Raw genomic sequence first — 18,016 nt, forward strand, 5'->3', positions numbered from 1 at the left:
CCCCATCCTAGATCTGCGTACCCTGAACAGACACCTGCACAAGCTGCCGTTCAGGATGCTCACGCAGAAGCGCATCCTGGCATCTGTCAGATGTCAGGATTGGTTCATGGCAATCGACCTGAAGGACGCTTACTTTCATGTCTCGATTCTCCCTCGTCATCGCCCGTTCCTACGGTTCGCTTTCGAGGGTCGGGCATATTAGTACAGAGTCCTCCCCTTCGGGCTGTCTCTGTCTCCACGAGTCTTTACGAAGATCATGGAGGCCACCCTCTCTCCCCTCAGGGAGAAGGGTGTGAGAGTACTCAACTATCTCGACGACTGGCTTATCTTGGCACACTCGCGAGATCTGTTGTGTGCACACAGGGACAAAAGGGAGTCTGTTGATCATGAGTGAAGGATCCGAAGAACAAAAGGTGAATGAATGAGGCACGCCATCTCCCTTTTATACCCGGATATCTGGGGGTGGAGTCCAGCATGCAAATTTCATTCGCCAATTTTCATTGGCCTTTTCTAAGTAGTCGGAAGCGATTGGTTCTCAGGGACGAACCCCATCTGTCGGTTCGACACAATGTCTCGTTCCCTCCATCAGGGAACCGAGGTTACAAACGTAACCGAGACGTTTTTTGTTGGATGTTTTATACATGAGAGCACAGACCACTTTCTACAATTCTAGTGGATTAACTTTTTTCTTGGACAAAGCATTCAGGAGTTTACTTACAATTATTACAATTATATCAAACTAATTTTTGATGGCTCGGTTGCTACAAATGCCTACAAATGCCTAGATATGTGGTGCTAGTGCTGTCAGCAGAAGTGACATAGCTAAAAGTAAAGCTCAGAAAGTGTTAAAGGGGTCATATGACAAGGCTAAAACAAATATTATTGTTTATTTTAGATGTAATGCAATGTGTATACACGATGTAAGATTTAAAAACGCTGTATTTTCCACATACCGTGCATGTTTCTCCTCTTTGCCCTGCCTTTCTAAAACGTGCTGATTTTTTACAAAGCTCATCGCTCTGAAAAGCGAGGTGTGCTATGAGTGGCCAGTTAACCAGTGCATAGTGATTGGTCGAATACTGCAAGCGTGTGACGGAAATCGTCTTGGTTACATCCGTAACCAAGACGTTCCCTGATGGAGGGAACAAGACGTTGTGTTGAACCGACAGAATGGGGTTTGAACTTGAGAACCTATCTCTGCCTACCTATCTCCAATGAACTTGGCGAATGGTATGGCATGCCAGTCTCCGCCCCATACATACTGGTACAAAAGGAAGATGGCGTGCCCATTCATTCACCTTTTGGGCTGAGGAACCTGAGAAGCATTCTCAGTCGCTGCAGCAGCCGGTGAAGCGTTGTGGCATGAAGGACACAACGTCTCGTTCCCTCCATCAGGGAACTTAGGTTATATACGTAACCAAGACGTTCCCTTTCTGTCGAACCGACAGAATCGGGTTCCTATACGAAACGCCACGGCGCTGCGTTAACCGCGAATCGTAACCTTCCAGTGGTGTAGTAAGGCATCAGTTACGTGTGTCACGACGAGAGGCTCCTACTAACGGCCGTACATGCGGTGGCCTTTGCTACTCTAGAGGCGAGATAGCCGCCCGGCACCGTAAGGAACACTGGGAAGTGCTACCCCTTCGCCTGAGGGGGAACGCTACAGCGACCACAACTGCCGTAGAGAGATAATACGTGGAAAACCTACACGGTCTCACCAGTGGGGAGATCTCATGGGAGTAGTAGTGCGGCGCCCCAACCAGGGGTGCACAGAAGCGGTGGAGTCCACCGAGGGGAAGTCATAGGTTCACCAACAGGGGAACCAAGAGTGAGGAAACGTCAGACGGGACTACCCAAGGAGGGGGAGTCACTACGTGTGGAGCACTAGCTCAGGTATAGGGGTTCACCTCGTGAGGGAAACTCACCTATACTGGGCTTGGAATATGAGCCGCTCTGCCCGGCTCGTAAACTCGAAAGAGCTTAGTGGATGGAATGCTTATACTTCACCCAGTGGAGGAAGTAGGGAAGCTGGAATAGCGCACTGACTCACCTGATGAAGGTTAGAAGGTGCTTTGCAGGTGTATTCCCAGCCGGCTGTCGGCCTTACCTGTTGTGCAACACACCGGCTCTACACGGAGGTTTTAGAATCTTGCGAATGTATTTGGCGTAGCCCAACCCGCAGCTCTGCAGATGTGGATGCTGGATGGCGCAGGGATGGAATCGCCACTCTCTGTGGAGCGTGACCTGCCGAGAGAGTGCATCGGCTATCTGGTTGAAGTCGCCCGGGATATGAGTGGCGCGCAGGGATTCCACCAGCTGCTGACTCCAGAAGAGGAGGCATCGGGTGAGTTGCGACATCTGCCTTGAGCGCGTACCACCCTGCGGTTGATGAACGCCACAGCAGCCGTGCTGTCAGACTCGTCCTGGGCTCGACCGAACGAGGCCGGGAGCTCCAGGGAGTCATCAGCGTCTGATGCCAGGAAGTCACCATCCGATGCTGTGAAGGAAATCTCATCCTCTGCACGCTGATGCGTGGATGCGCTATGGGATGGTCTACTGCCGCTCATCAGAGACAGGTTAGGTGAGCGTAATGGAGCCTGGATGGCCTGCGGCTTTGCTGCAACAGGTTAACGTCCATGGGAACCCCCATATCACAATCGCCGCTCGCCGCTGCAGACGGCTTGGTAACCGCCGCGGAATGGAAAGCAGACGATGTTATGGCTGTGTCCAAAAAGAACAAAGCCAACCGTGACCGCAATACCTTGATAGACATGTTTCGCAGTGCGGACAAGGTGGTCACATCCAAGATTACAGCGGCGAGACATGCCTGGCGACAAGTGCAGGCTGTAAGAAATTTCAGCTCTTTTAGAAATTTCCTCTAATAAACATCTTCGGCTCGCTACCGAAATGCCCAGGGGAAGTCGCACACACCAGGACAAATCCGTTGTTCTGTGTCGTAGAATCCAGTAGTACTCAGAGATAATTCGCTCAGCATTAGCTTCGCAGGTTTCCGAAGAACAAAAGGTGAATGAATGGGCACGCCATCTTCCTTTTATACCCGTATGTACAGGGCAGAGACTGTCATGCCATTCGCCAAGTTCATTGGCCTTTTAAAAGTACAATCAGAGATAATAGGTTCTCAAATTCAAACCCCATTCTGTCGGTTCGACACAACGTCGAGAGACCGACAGAAAGGGAAGTCACGTCTCTTACCATATTTGGAACATCAGGTTTCAAAGCAATTGTACGGACAAGTACGCCCACCTTACTTGCATATACATTTGTGCGGTCTTAGTCAAATCATACCACTAACTGACATAGATTTGTGGGGGTGTGGTTACACGAGGCGTTTCAGGCAGGTCTTGTCAGGAAACGTGTGAGGGAGAACCCAAGTGCAGGCAGCGGGAATGCAGGGGGTTAACAAAGACTTTTATTAAATAATAAAACACAAAACAAGAACCCACGATGGGGCAGAAACAGGATAAATAACAGGACGAAGACTAACTGACGCTAAACTGGACTCAACAACACTTGACAAAGTTAACTAAACTGACACTTACTAAGACAGATGAAACAGCAACAACGAGAACAAGAACAGGCAATGATGGCTGACGCTGGACGAGCAACAAGACAAACTGGATATAGCACACACAATGACCGAACACAGGACAATGAAACATGAGGGTATTATATAGGCAGACAGACAAAGGATAATTAGCAAGGGGCAGTTGTGGGTAATAAAACACTCAGGGAAAGGAAACGAGATGGCGGGAACAAAGACCCGGACCGGAGAGAGAGAGTATGGAAGGCCGAAAGGTCAACAATCTCTCTCTCCACATAAAACCTAAGGCTTTGCCATGACTCTGCTACAAGACCAAGAATAGACATGACGTGATGAAGCAGAGTCATGACAGGTCTGGTTGAGCATTCGCTTTTAGAAAGAATGCATCTTTTGTTCCGACACTTTAATTTTTGCAATTTTACGCGTCTTATACATTCATGGGCAACTTATAACACACCAAAGACACAGAAAAACATGCATTCGCGCCATATGACCTCTTTAATAGTGCTGATAGCGTTTCAGTGGGTGACAATGAATGACAAGGCTTAAACATGAGGTTAAAAAGGTCTGTGAGAGGCATGAACAACAGATCCCATTGCAAAAAGGACAAAGAATTTGTTTAAACAAGCTTAAACACAACCTTATTACTTATATTTGTAATAAAGTTACATTGTTTTCATTTATTTCAAATGCAGTTACCTCTATACCAATCTTATTCTTATTGCTAGTATTAAATGCTTTAATACCTGGACCCAGCGGCGGACTGGCCATCTGGAGCACCGGGAGTTTTCCCAGTGGGCCGCTGGCAATTGTTGGCCGGCCCACTCAGTACAAAAAGTCAGAAGCCATAATATTACATCTATTTTCTATGCAGATGGATAAGTGCGTCGATCGTGCGGTAACAAGTACTCGTCAATGTCAAACGATTGACCAATCAAATTAAATAAAGACCGGGTTCACAGAAAACTAAAGAAGACAGAACTTTCAGCCAATCAAATTGAAGGAGGCAGAACTTACTGTCGGTAGGCAGGCGCTTAACATGCGCAAACTCCAATGCGGGGATTCAGTTTTAATGATGACCGTGTAGTGAGATGTAATTACGGAAACATAACAAAGCCAACGGTTTTACAATAAAAATGTTTGTGAAGTTTGCTGTTATAAACTTCGAAAAATAATTTGTCACATAATTTAAGACGTGTGTTCAAGTTAACATGTCTAAAAACACACTGAAAGAGATAAGATTATAGCATATGAGGCATAAGATATGACTGTGTGTATATAGTCCATTTTATTAGCATGGAAGAATTCAATAGACTGCATGAACACAGGTAATGAAATGACTTTTAATTTTTCGGTCAAACTTGTATTCAATGTACTTTTAAAAAGCTTATTAAGCTCTTTAAAAAAAACATTTACATTTATGAATTATAGTGCTATAGAATGGTTTGTGCATTAGTGCGTTGTAGTGTTATGTTATGTTGCGAGCTGGGTTTTGTAGGCCGCTCCTGCTGAAGAAGCCCTAATCTCAAACCTATTCTAAAACATTGTTTAACCTTTTCCAATCCCCATTTCATGCAGATCGAATGCCCATTCATTAATTCCAACCAATTCCGACATGCTCTAGTTACCTAATCTTAAATCCTTACTTTTTTCTGGATAACAGAAGTACCTGAGCAGTCTGCATCATGTGTGGGGCGATTCTGGATTTTTTGACAGTGTATACTGTTACAGTAAAAACCTAAGAGTTGAATAATAAACTCAAGAAATGTAGTATTTTAGAAAATGTTTACCTATTTTCTCAATATCTCTATTTCATTCAAATATTGTATTGAAATACTAGTGGTTTGTTTTTATTCCTCTAATACACATATGATGGTAAGATCAAGAACAGATAACAAATGACAAAAAAAAAATTAAAATCGATATAAATATTTTAAACCTTCGCTATGATCTGCTGTAAGACAAGTACTGTCATCTAAAAATAATTATATTTTCTACTGCTGTCTCCAAGATTCTAATGTGATTTACATGCAGAATTCATAAAATTGTAAGTTTTGAATCCAATTTTTGAAGGAAAATTTAAGAAAATGTTTCATTGCAAACGTATAAAGTCTTAAGATATTAAATAATTAAAAGCAATTCTCACATTTCTCCTGTTATCCTAGAAAAATAATGTCTATTAATAATTTACATATACAAGGGCGTAAATCTCATTTAACAGTGGGGGGGACAATAAACATAAAATTTCTCAAGAGCCATTTTTGAAGGGGACACAAATAATACAGTCAAAATTGTACTTACTACAACACAAAGCGACAATATGCATTAGGTTCATGGTTTATAGTGATGGGAATTATGATTAATTTTAGTGATTCGTTCTTTTTCAGTTCGTTCACCAAAATGATTCGTTCAGATTCGTTCAGTGACCATTTCTATAATACGCCAGCAGGTGGCGAAAAAGAGTTGTGTTATGTCAACGAACGTATTAATGGACGTATAAACTGATTACAGGCTTTATTAAAATGTGTGTCTCTGATCTACTCATTAAATAAATAAAAATAAGTCTAAATAAGATGTTCAGATGACCAACGCACAAGGCTGTTCTGCATAATTAAAAAGTTAATTGTTTGGTCATTTAAACATTCATAAATCTGGGATTATGTTAAACGTGAAGTTTATGTATTTTAAATAAACAAGCGTGCAAAGTAGCCTACCTGTAACTGCGCTTTGCATCCGCTTTCTGCTGACTGCTGAACGAGACTCACATGCTAAATGACCGAGATACAGTGTACACTCTCGTTCAATTCGTTCATTTCGTTCGTGAACAACATGTACCAGTTTGTTCAATTCGTTCACGAACGAGATCTCTCTCTCTCGTTCAGACTCAACAGCGACTTGGTCAGTGTGGGCGTATTCGTTCAGTGGAAGATCTAACCAATTACACGTCCCTTCACAGCCGGAACTGGAATGCTATTTGCTGACGTGATGCGAACGAGAGCTAACCAATACTTTTTTTTACAGTTTTTAGAGAAGTGCATGACATGAATTAAACGTAATGAAGTCGTTTTTACTTGAAAGAACAATAAATGATACAAAATGCACACAAAACACCTGTGCTTGCGGTACAATAACTGAGTAAACAGGGCTTGACATTTTCCATGCAACAAAAATGTCAATGTTAATTTTTTTTATTTTAATTTTTAATTTTTTAAATATTTATTTAATGAGTAGATCAGAGACACATATTTTAATAAAGCCTGTAATCAGTTTATACGCCCATTAATAAGTTCGTTGACATAACACCATTCTTTTTCGCCACCTGCTGGCGTATTATAGAAATGGTCACTGAACGAATCAGTGAACGAATCTGAACGAATCATTTTGGTGAACGAACTGAAAACGAATCACTCAAATTAATCATAATTCCCATCACTACGTAGGTGAGATGAACGGGGAAAGCAGGCAGTGGGCCAACCCACTGTGAGGCAGAGGAGGGGGAACTCAACTGTTTCTAAACTTATAACACATATTTTGCATTTGTATTTTTTTCTAATTGCACAATTAGTATACATAAATATATTTAGCACAATAATCAGTGTGATTTTTAATGATCCCCTCCGTCCCCCCGGGATTTACGCCCCTGTACATATGTACATAAAACATGTTGAAGACTTGCATATTGAGGAGTCAAAATCCCAAAACATATTTAAAGTTACATTATCTTTTCTCAGTTTTAGAAAGTAAAATAACGCCAGTCATATCAAGATTCTGACACTAGAGGATAAAATATAATGGTACAGAGAAATATTGTCTGATTTAGGTGAAACACTATAAGCATATGGACAGCCCAGGTGATGCATCTTACCAGTTTTCTTGGGGGTTCGGGTAAATGTTCCTTTCACAGTTCGGCAGTGGGAGTTGTCACCCCCACAGACGCCACATTTATCCTCCACTTTATTGGAACCAATTTCCCTGTCACAGCCCACTTTCTGAGACACAAAGAGAAGACATACACTAAGACATTACCAGGGTTTATCTCAAGCTTTCATCACTATTAACATCTGCTTCTGATATCGTGAAACTATGCCTTCTTTTGATAGTAAATTTCCCACATTGCCCATGTTTGGACACTCAAAAAGTATAATGCTTTATAAAAATTGTCACCAGAAATTGGTGGTTGGTTTTCTTCTTGTACAGTCCTTGACATTGACAAATGTGAAATACATTGGAACGGTTTGCTGAACAAAACTTTTTCAAAGGTGTTAGACATCAGCAAATAAATCCGAAAGCCTCTGTAAAGTAGCCGACACTCCATCAATCACTTCCTGCAAAAGCTAATCACTATTCACTGTCCATCCCATCTACAAAAATCAATGTACTTCTATCAGCCACATCCACAGAGATCCATTCCTCAAACAATATTAATTCTGAAGTGAAACTCATCCTATATACGCTGCACTGTCAGCCTGCGGTTGCTCAGTGAAAAACTATGAACCCGACTTACTATTCAACAGCAGTATTTTAAGAGAAAAGTTAATTCAATGCAAACGACATTGATGGTAATATTGCTTAAGGCTGCTACTCTAATTAGTCGTTTTTATGCAGCAGACTTTGAAGACAAAGTTTTGTTTAATAGCTTACCAGACACTCCCCACGCACACAGATGCTGTACGGGTCTTTGTACGAGCACTTTGTCCCATCATGCACCAACTGCTTCATGTAAGCCACATCACCTGTTTCTTTAGAGTGGCAATAAAGATGACACCTTTTGTTGGCTGAAAAAATAAAACAATACGATTAACTGAAAGAAATATCACAAATGATAACCTTTTCTGTCAATAATTAACTATAATAAATTAAACTGAAGTTCTACCACAGGACTGTTGAATGCTTCATTCTAACTGGCTGATGAACGTTCTAGAGGTGTGCATTATTTTTCAGGAAATGCACACCTAAGAAGTAGTTTCATATCTGCCGACCGCATTACAGTTCCATATCACCGCGTCAAGTTTAACTGAATAAGGTTCTACTATTGCATCATAATAATTCCTGTCGTAAATCTAAGAAGAAATGAAAATTATCTACTGTATGCTATTGTTGGTTTTTATATCCAAAACCGTTGGAGATATAAAAAAATTGGACTCAAACACAGCATCTAAAATAAATAAATAAAAACAAGCTCAAATATTTGTTCCCTTTCTGTCGGTCTCTCGAAGTTGTGTCGAACCGACAGATGGGGTTCGTCCCTGAGAACCAATCGCTTCCGACTTCTTAGAAAAGGCCAATGAAAATTGGCGAATGAAATTTGCATGCTGGACTCCACCCCCAGATATCCGGGTATAAAAGGGAGATGGCGTGCCTCATTCATTCACCTTTTGTTCTTCGGATCCTTCACTCATGATCAACAGACTCGCTTCAAGTAGCAACTACAAGACTGCCGGCTCTACGACGTGGTGCAGCGGACTGTCCCTTCCTGCAGCGACTTCCCCTGGGCGTCTCGGTGGTTCCAGAAGTGTTCGAGTTTTTTCTATAAAAGAGCAAATTTATCCAGCGTGGCATGTCCCGCTGTTCTCGTGGGTGCAACACACTCATCGAGGAGGGGGACGGACACGACGTCTACTTCCAGTACGCTGGGGCAGATGTTGTGGATACGTCCTGCCCGCACTGCGGGCGGCTGACGATTCAGACGTTGCGTCACGTGTGGCTGTGTTCCCACGGGACTCAACCACCACCTCGTCTGCTTCCCGTTCCGTGACGGCAGGACTACGGCCCTGCCGCCTGCTACGGCGAGCAGCGAGGGTGATATGAGGATTACTGTGAGCGCTAATCTGTCAGCCACTGGCTCGCGGACCGTTAGCACCTCGTCTTGCTCGTCTGACCGTTCCCCATGAGACGGTCCCACCGTCCTGTTCCTCAATCACGTATCGGACATGGTACGTGATGATGAAATGTCTGTTGCAGCATCGGAGGGTGACTTACTGGCATCAGACTCCGACGATTCCTTGAAGCTCCCTCCCTCGGGGGGTCGAGATCAGGAAGAAGCGAACGTCGAAATGTCAGCCATGCTTTCCCGGGCCGCCGGCATTAGGTTGCGGTGCACCGCACTGCCTCTCCCAACACTCGCGGCTGGATACACGGTACATCGGGCTTGAGAGCAGCTCCAAGCCGCACTCGCCCCCAGTGCCGTGTTCCCCCGGAAGTGCATGAGGAACCTAGTACGAGCTGGAACACCCCTTTCGGCGCGTACACATCAACTAGTTCCATCACCCTTTCTTCCCTCGATGGTGGGGCAGCTAGAGGATACGTCGATGTCCCCCAGGAGCTCGACCTAGACTACCGTCCAAAGCACGTAGGCATTTCAGCATCTGAGGTGTCGAGAGCTTACTCTGCTGCGGGCCAAGCTGTCCCCTCTCTCCACGCTATGGCCTTCCTGCAGGCCAATGCGCGGAGAGAGCTCCACGAGGGTAAGACCGACCCAGCGCTTATGCAGGAACTCCGCGGCTTCACCGACCTCGCTCTCGGGCGAACAAGGTGATCGCGCGGGCCCTGGGTCGGGCGATGTCCACACTTGTGGTCCAGGAGAGACACCTCTGGCTGAACCTTGCACAGGTGAGTAACTCTGAGAAAGTCTGCTTTCTCGATGCACCCATCTCGCAAGGGGGGGCTGTTTGGTGATACTGTCGAGCTCGACAATTAGAGAGCAGACAGAGGATATCAAGTATGTCCTCCCCAGCCGCGACTCGACCGCCCTCTGGCCACCGAGATCCCGTGCACCGTCTGCTTCCCAGCAGCCCTGGTCCTCTTCGAGACATCAAAGAGGAGACCACCACCCCATCAGCAGCCACGGCGGAAGCCAAAGCGGCCTTCATGGGAAGACCCCAGGGAGATCGAGAATACCTTCGGGCCCAACCCCAGCCATTCCATGGCTGGTGGTCGATCCGGGACGGTTCCTGCCCCGTCCCAACAGCCCACTTCTAAAAGTTTTCTCCCTCTCTGGGCGTTTATCACAGCCGCTCTCACCCTCTACACGATGGTGTTCGGCAACTTGACATTGCGTCATGGCGAGACCCAATGTCGAGGATAATCAGCAGCCTAAGCACTCTCAATCGACGGTGCGTTGTGCCACATCACCGTCTGGGTATTATCACAGCCGCTCTCACCCTCTACACGACGGTGTTCGGCAACTCGACGTTGCGGCAAGACCCAATGTCGAAGATAATCATCAGCCTAAGCATTCTCATTCGATGGTGCATTGTGCTACATCAACGCCAGGCAGGTAAAACTGCAGAGCCGATCTCCTCTCCGGGGGTCCCCCCCACGGCGAGGGATCCGCACTGCCAGCCATCGAACCACCCCCGGGAGGTCAATGAAGCAGAACGTACCCCTAGCCTCCCTGTGTCGGTCCCTGGGAGCCTGACAAGAGCTTCCCAAACCGTCACGGTGACTACGGGATACGGTCCGTCTCGGCTACGCGATCCAACTCCCCAGACGCCCGCCCAAGTTTAGGGGCATCCTCTTAACCTCAGCAGAGGCAAGGATGCCCAGTGCTTCGGGCCGAGGTCGCCACCCCTCTGGGTGAGTAAGCGATCGTGCTCGTCCCTCAAGCTGAGATGTTCAACGGGTTTTACAACCCGTACTTCATCGTACCCAAAAGAGCGGGGTCGCTAGATCTGCGTACCCTGAACAGGCACCTACTCAAGCTGCCGTTCAGGTTGCTCACGCAGAAGCTGTCAAGATGGATTCATGGCAATCGACCTGAAGGACGCTTACTCTCATGTCTCAATTCTCCCTCGTCATCGCCCATTCCTACGGTTCGCTTTCAAGGGTCAAGCATATTAGTACAGAGTCCTCCCCTTCGGTCTGTCCTTGTCCCCACGAGTCTTCACGAAGATCGTGGAAGCCGCCCTCACTCCCCTCAGGGAGAGAGGTGTGCGGGTACTAAACTATCTCGACGACTGGCTCATTTTACACACTCATGAGATCTGTTATGTACACAGGGACCTAGTGCTTCGGCACCTAGATTGATTGGGACCACAGGTCAACCGAAAAAGAGCAAGCTCTCCTCTGTGCAGAGCATCCTCTTTTTTGGTATAGAACTCAACTCTGTCTCCATTACAGTGCGACTGCGCTCAGTCAGTGTTGAACTGCCTGGAATATTTCAAGCAGTCAGCGGGAAGAGGCTCCTGGGCACATGGCATCCTCGACGGTGGTGATACCCCTCGGGTTGATGCACATGAGACCTCTCCAACACTGGCTACAGAGTCGAGTTCCCTGAAGAGCGTGACACACCGGCAGCAGGCAGATGGTGATTACGTTTTTCTGCCGACGCACCCTAACCCCTTGGTCTTCGATGACCTTTCTACGGACGGAGGTCCCTCTCGGGCAGGTCGAGACGTGTCAGGGTCGACAGATGCCTCCCTGCAGGGTTGGGGTGCCGTGTGCAACGAGCACGCAGTGTCGGGGCGATGGACGGGCCCCCGCCTGCGCAGGCATATCAACTGCCTAGAGTTGTTGGACGTGCTACCCGCACTGAAGGGGTTACAACCTCTCGTGCAGAACAAGCACGTGCTGGTCCGGTCGGACAGCACAGCTGACGTAGCGTATTAAACCGCCAGGGTGGCGTTCGCTTACGGCAGCTAACACGACTCGCCCGACGCCTCCTCCTGTGGAGTCCGCAGGTGAGCAGATCAGAAGATGCTCTTGATGACAGCTCCCCCCTGTCCGATTCCCCTGACGAAGGACCTGCTTTCCCAGGGGAAGGGCGCGTTATGGCATCACGGGCCAGACCTCTGGAACCTCCATGTCTGGCCCCTGGACGGAACGAGGAGATCCTGAGTGGCCTACCCCCTGCGGCGGTTAAGACCACTACTCAGGCTAGGGCCCTGGCCACTAGGCGACTATACGCCTATAAGTGGTGCCTCTTCTCATCCTGGTGCTCTTCTCGAAGAGAAGACCCGCGGAGTTGCTTGATCGGGTACGTGCTTTCCTTCCAGAGACTCGAGAGTATTCTCTCCCCTTCCACACTGAACGTGTATGGAGCCGCTATTGCCGCTCATCACGACTCAGTTGCTGGTAATCTCTAGGACAGCACAACCTGATCATTTGGTTCCTAAGGGGCGCGGGAAGGCTACCGCCTCACCCGCGCTCCGTACCCTCTTGCGACCTTGATGCGGTCCTGGAGCCCCTCGGAGATGCCGCTCTTTCTCACCTCACGATGAAGACGGCTCTCCGGATGGCGCTCAAGAGGGTAGTGGACCTAAAAGCATTCTCCGTGTCCACAGATTGCCTAGAACTCGGGCCCGGTGATTCTCACGCTATCCTGAGACCCCGGCCCGGCTACGTGCCCAAAGTTCCCACCACTCCCCCTACACCAGGTGGTGAACTTACAGGCGCTCCCCACCGGGGAGGAAGACCCAACCCCATCCGTGTTGTGTCCAGTACGTGCATTGCGCCTCTACTTGGACCGCACGCAGAGCCACAGGAGCTCTGAGCAGCTCTTTGTCTGTTTTGGAGATCAGCAGGGAGGGCTGTCTCAAACAGAGATTGGCGCACTGGATCATGGACGCCGTCACTATGGCGTACCTGTCCTAAGATCGCCTACGCCCACTGGGTGAGAGCTCTCTCCACACGGAGTACAGCCTCCTCGTGGGCACTGGCTCGAGGCGCCTCTCTGGCAGACATCTGCAGAGCTGCGGGTTGGGCTACACCCATCACCTTCGCGAGGTCCTACAGCCTCCGCGTAAAACCGGTATCGGCTCGAGTCTTGCAGGCATCAGGCAAGACCGGCGGCCGGTAGGGTGTACGCCTATGACAGTACCTTCCCCCTTTCTCCTAAGGGGGTCAGCGTACTAACTAGCCTCCCTTCTTCCCCCACTGGGTGAAGAACAGGCACTCCATCCATCACTAGGAAGCACCTCCTGCGGGCGGGCTGGGCAGAGCAGCCCTGCCCCTTAGGCCGGGTATCACCTGAGTTATTCGCAACATAGCTCTAACCGGACCTAGTGCTACCAGACGTTGCAACCCCCCAGCAGGGCGGTTCCGTCTGATGTATCCTCATGCTGGTTCCCACCTTGGTAACCCATGACCTCCTTAGGTGGACCTCCACCTCGCGGTTAACTCCTTCAGTCCGCACTTTCTTCCCATGAGTTCTCCCCCATCGGTGAGACCATGTTGGTATCTCCACTAGTCTCCTCCCTGTGGTAGGAAGTGGTCTCTGTAGCGCATCCCCCGCTTGAGGAAGTAGCGCTTACCCAGTGGCCTTACGGTTCCGGGCGGCTTCTCGCTGTTAGAGAAACAAGGCCGCCGCCTGTGAGGCCGAAGGTAGGGGCCTTCCCACCTTTCAAGAAAGCTCTGGGACCCCCTACCTACCCACTGGTAGGTTACAATTTCGCGGTAGCGCTCACGGCTGACACGCCCAGGCCAGTCACCGTCGCTTCGCTAGAGATTGTGACAGGGCACAGTGTTATGGCGTTTTCCATAGGAACCCCATCTGTCGGTTCGACACAACGTCGAGAGACCGACAGAAAGGGAACGTCTCGGTTACGGATGTAACCTCGGTTCCCTTATGGAGGGAACGAGACGTTGTGTCCTCCTTGCCACAACACGTGCTGTCCACTGCAGCAGTCGTGAGAGGTCTCAGGCTCCTCAGAACTAAGGTGAATGAATGAGGCACCCTTTTACGTCTCCCTTTTATACCCGGATATCCGGGGGCGGAGTCCGGCATACAAATTTCATTCGCCAATTTTCATTGGCCTTTTCTAAGAAGTTGGAAGCGATTGGTTCTCAGGGACGAACCCCATCTGTTGGTTCGACACAACGTCTCGTTCCCTCCATCAGGGAACCGAGGTTACATCCATAACCGAGACGTTTTTAATTGTACAGCAGTTCTCAAAAAACGTATCCACAGATTCGGGACGTTTCAGTGGCTTTTGTGCTGAGCAATTTCGTCAGGTTTTCAAAATCACATTTCACATACAGTAACTGCTTAGAGGTATAAATAAGGTACAAATAGGCCACTGCATGAATGGGGCTGGAGAGCAAACATGTGAAACAACTACTGTAGGTACAAATTGGTCCTTACAAAGCTTGCACTTACTGAGGTTCAAAAACGGCTTGAAAGCACTTTGAGCACCATTAAGATCTGATGGCTTCTTGCGCCATACATGTCCTGTACTTGGCAAGTACTAGTGAAAATGGCTTGATCAAAACTGAAACGAAAGTGCATGTGATTCTCCCAGAGGGGAAGAATCATTTACAGGCTGTGCTTGTTGACAGCTTTGCTTAACCATGCTGATTTGGCAGCATGCTCCTCTAAGAAACAGACAACGCTGCATTTGAATGAGTATGCCATATCGCTACTGTGCTTCTGAAACCTTTTATCTCCATATTTTGTGATTTAAATTTTTTGTCATAAATCATTATTATCAGTCACGCTTTATGTTTGACAATGGGATTTGGAAGTATCAAACCAATAAAAAGTATTAAAAAGTGCTTGTCAACTTTGACAACAAAGTATTTCAAAGTTTAAAAATATAGTGTTTTCCCAAATATGCTGCTTTCATTTGGCAGCATGCTCCTCTAAGAAACAGACAACACTGCTTTTGAATGAGTGTACCAGTATACCGCTAGTGTGCTTCTGAAACCTTTTATCTCCATATTTTGTGATTTTAATTTTTTGTCATAAATCATTATTATCAGTCACCCTGGGGGACTGGGATTTGGAAGTATCAAACCAATAAAACGTTTTAAAAAGTGCTCATCAACTTTGACAACAAAGTATTTCATAGTTTAAAAATGTAGTGTTTTTCCAAATATGCTGATTTAAAATGTTACAAACTCACCGTCTGGGTGCTCATAGGGAAGCCAGTGGTGTTTGGTGTTCTGGTATTCAAAGTGAGAGTTGCGAAGCTGACACTGCTGAGCTCTGAAGTCCTCAAAGTGTTTGGGACAATCATCTGTGTTGCACAGCTGGTACTCATAGTTCACCCCTGGACAATCCTGACCTCCGTTAGACGAACTACGGAACAGATCATATCAAAGCAAATGCAAGCATATCAGTCCTTGAATTACTGAGTCAGTGTCAGTGTCAGTGTCAGTGTCAGTGTGCAAAAACATTGATCTTCAAAACAAAGTGGTACTAAAAGCTCTTTTTTCACCAAATGAAATATTTGTTTCCAAATTCACACAAACTAAAACTTATTTGGATGGATGGATTTGCTTTTAACAACATGTTAAAATTCTGCAGCTTTCATCAGCAGCCCCACTCTGATTTTCTATTCATAAAGACTTTTTGTGATTGCAAGCATGTCAACTCCAATGCTGTTTGTGAAGTAAACAGATCCTTAACCAACACGCAACACAACAGACTAATGTGAGTGGCAGAAATTGACCATAGTCATCATAAATAATGCATGATCATTTACTGTATAAACATCTATTCTGGTACATCTGCATCTCACAACACAGTGAGATGCAACTTTGATAACACAAAGGCACACATACCAGATTATGACCGAAGGGTTTTTCATGTCTGACCGTTTGCCTCATTGGTTAGAGTCACAGGCCGACCACCAATGGAATTTAATATGATACTGTACATCAGTGTGATGGTGGTGTGTTCGACTGTGCATATGTATTGGCGTACATCAAAGCACTGCAAGACTGATTCAAAAAAGCCTATGGTTCAGTCTGACCTCAAATCTCTCGCGTTACTTTGATACCTGAAGATACAGTAGACCTCTCCTTTGGAAAAGCGGGGTTGGAGGTTGTGGGTTTAAGCACCCACCGGCAGGAACATAAATCGGCATCTATGGTTATGAGTGAACCATTTACATACTCTAGTCTGTGACTTAGTTGAATTTCTCGGTCACTGTACTGATCAACACATGTGCTGCACCAGGGTATCCAGTAGGTTAAATATTATGCTTCTGCGATATCCTCTTCATTAATGTTCATTATTAAGAGTCACTATGAATAAAGAAGACAACATACACAGGGTTGTTGCACTGGCGGGTTCTGAAGCGCACACCCGTCCCACAGGAACGAGAACAGGAGCCATACTTGCTCCAGTCACCCCAGGCCCCATCTTGCTTCACTTGGTTGGCATTCTTCCACATGCAGTGACCTTTGTAGCACCACTAAAATGAGAAGAAGTCAGAATCAATGCATTTTCTGCCTTTAGGACCTATTTCTGTCATGGCTCTGCTTCCTTAGTCATGTTTTTCTTGGTCCTGTAGCAGAGCCATGGCAAAGCCTTAGGTTTTATGTGAGAAGACCATGAGATGTTTGTTTTTTGACATCTCATGTGTTTTCTCAGGTCTTGTCATTGGCCCCGCCCCTCTCGTTTCCTGTATTGTCTCCCTCTTGTGTCTTATGTTCTACACCTGCCCCTGCTCGTTATCCCTCGTTTGTCTTCTCTATGTATACCCTCATGTTTCTTTGTCTTGTGCCTTTGGATTGCGTTCTGTACGTATGTTTATGTATGTATGTATGTATGTATGTATGTATGTATGTATGTATGTATGTATGTATGTATGTATGTATGTATGTATGTATGTATGTATGTATGTATGTTATGTGCTGCTTCGTGCCATCGTCTTGCCTTGTCCTGTCATCTGTTCCTCAAGAGTGAGTGAGTTTGTTTGTTCTACCCTGTATTGTTTGTATTAGATGTTTGGTTGTGTCGTTTAAGTTTAGTTTTGCCGTTCTTGTTTTCATTTTGCCCCCTCGTGGGAAGTCTTTGTTTTCTGTTTGTTTCTTAGTTTAGTTCCTGATTTATACCCCCTCGTGGGTTTTTGTTTTGTGTGTTTTTGTAAAGTAAAGTCATTTGTTAACCCCTTCACTGCCGTTGCCTGCATTTAGGTTCTTCTCTGCACCACAATCGTGACTGAATCCAAAGGCCATAACGAACCCAGCAGGAATAAACGGTTCCCTGTAAGCCCGCCAGACTTGTAGGTTGTTTGGGCTTCGGCAGGGGGATCGCGGGGTCAGAGACTTCGCCCGGGAGTTTGTGGCTGCTGCGGGGGAGACTGAGTTCGGTGAGGCAGAGCTCAAGGTTATTTTTAACTGCTGCCTCACCGAGCCTCTCAAGCGGGCCGAGGTGGAGATGTTGAGTTCCCTGTGGTTGGGTGACATGATCAGGTACGTGGTCAACCGGGATGATCCCTGGCCTTTAGTGCCAGACTGGGTATCCACTCCCTTGGCTACCGTCCTGGAGGATCGCGTCCTGGCCACCCTTACCCTGGGGAACTCTGCACCTCCACCCGCCTCACCCCCCGCAGTCTCTCGACCACCAGCTAGCCTCCGTGGTAGGCGTGGACGGAGGGAGTCGTGGGACTCCCCGTCCGACTCCTCCAACACGGAGCTAGTCGTGTCCCCCACCGCTTCCCTGCAGCCGGCCACACGTTCTGTGGGCCGGTCGAAGAAGAAGAAGCCGAGGAGGGGGGCACCACCCAG

The 18,016-nt window shown here is 47.0% G+C and overlaps 1 protein-coding gene across 3 annotated transcripts in view; it reads right to left on the minus strand.

Annotated features, from left to right (window-relative positions):
• Window positions 1-18,016, minus strand: part of adamts3 (ADAM metallopeptidase with thrombospondin type 1 motif, 3) — a 226,468-nt gene that overhangs the window by 65,058 nt on the left and 143,394 nt on the right. For all 3 annotated transcript variants that reach the window (XM_057328004.1, XM_057328020.1, XM_057328011.1), the window contains exons 12-15: window positions 16,553-16,698; window positions 15,403-15,578; window positions 8,204-8,337; window positions 7,428-7,551 (exon numbers count right to left, since the gene is read on the minus strand). In XM_057328004.1, coding sequence (XP_057183987.1) covers window positions 7,428-7,551; window positions 8,204-8,337; window positions 15,403-15,578; window positions 16,553-16,698 — 580 coding nt within the window. The remainder of the gene's footprint in view (window positions 1-7,427; window positions 7,552-8,203; window positions 8,338-15,402; window positions 15,579-16,552; window positions 16,699-18,016) is intronic.

Source organism: Triplophysa rosa, linkage group LG2 (genome assembly GCF_024868665.1).
Source record: "Triplophysa rosa linkage group LG2, Trosa_1v2, whole genome shotgun sequence".
Classification (NCBI taxonomy): Eukaryota; Metazoa; Chordata; class Actinopteri; order Cypriniformes; family Nemacheilidae; genus Triplophysa; species Triplophysa rosa.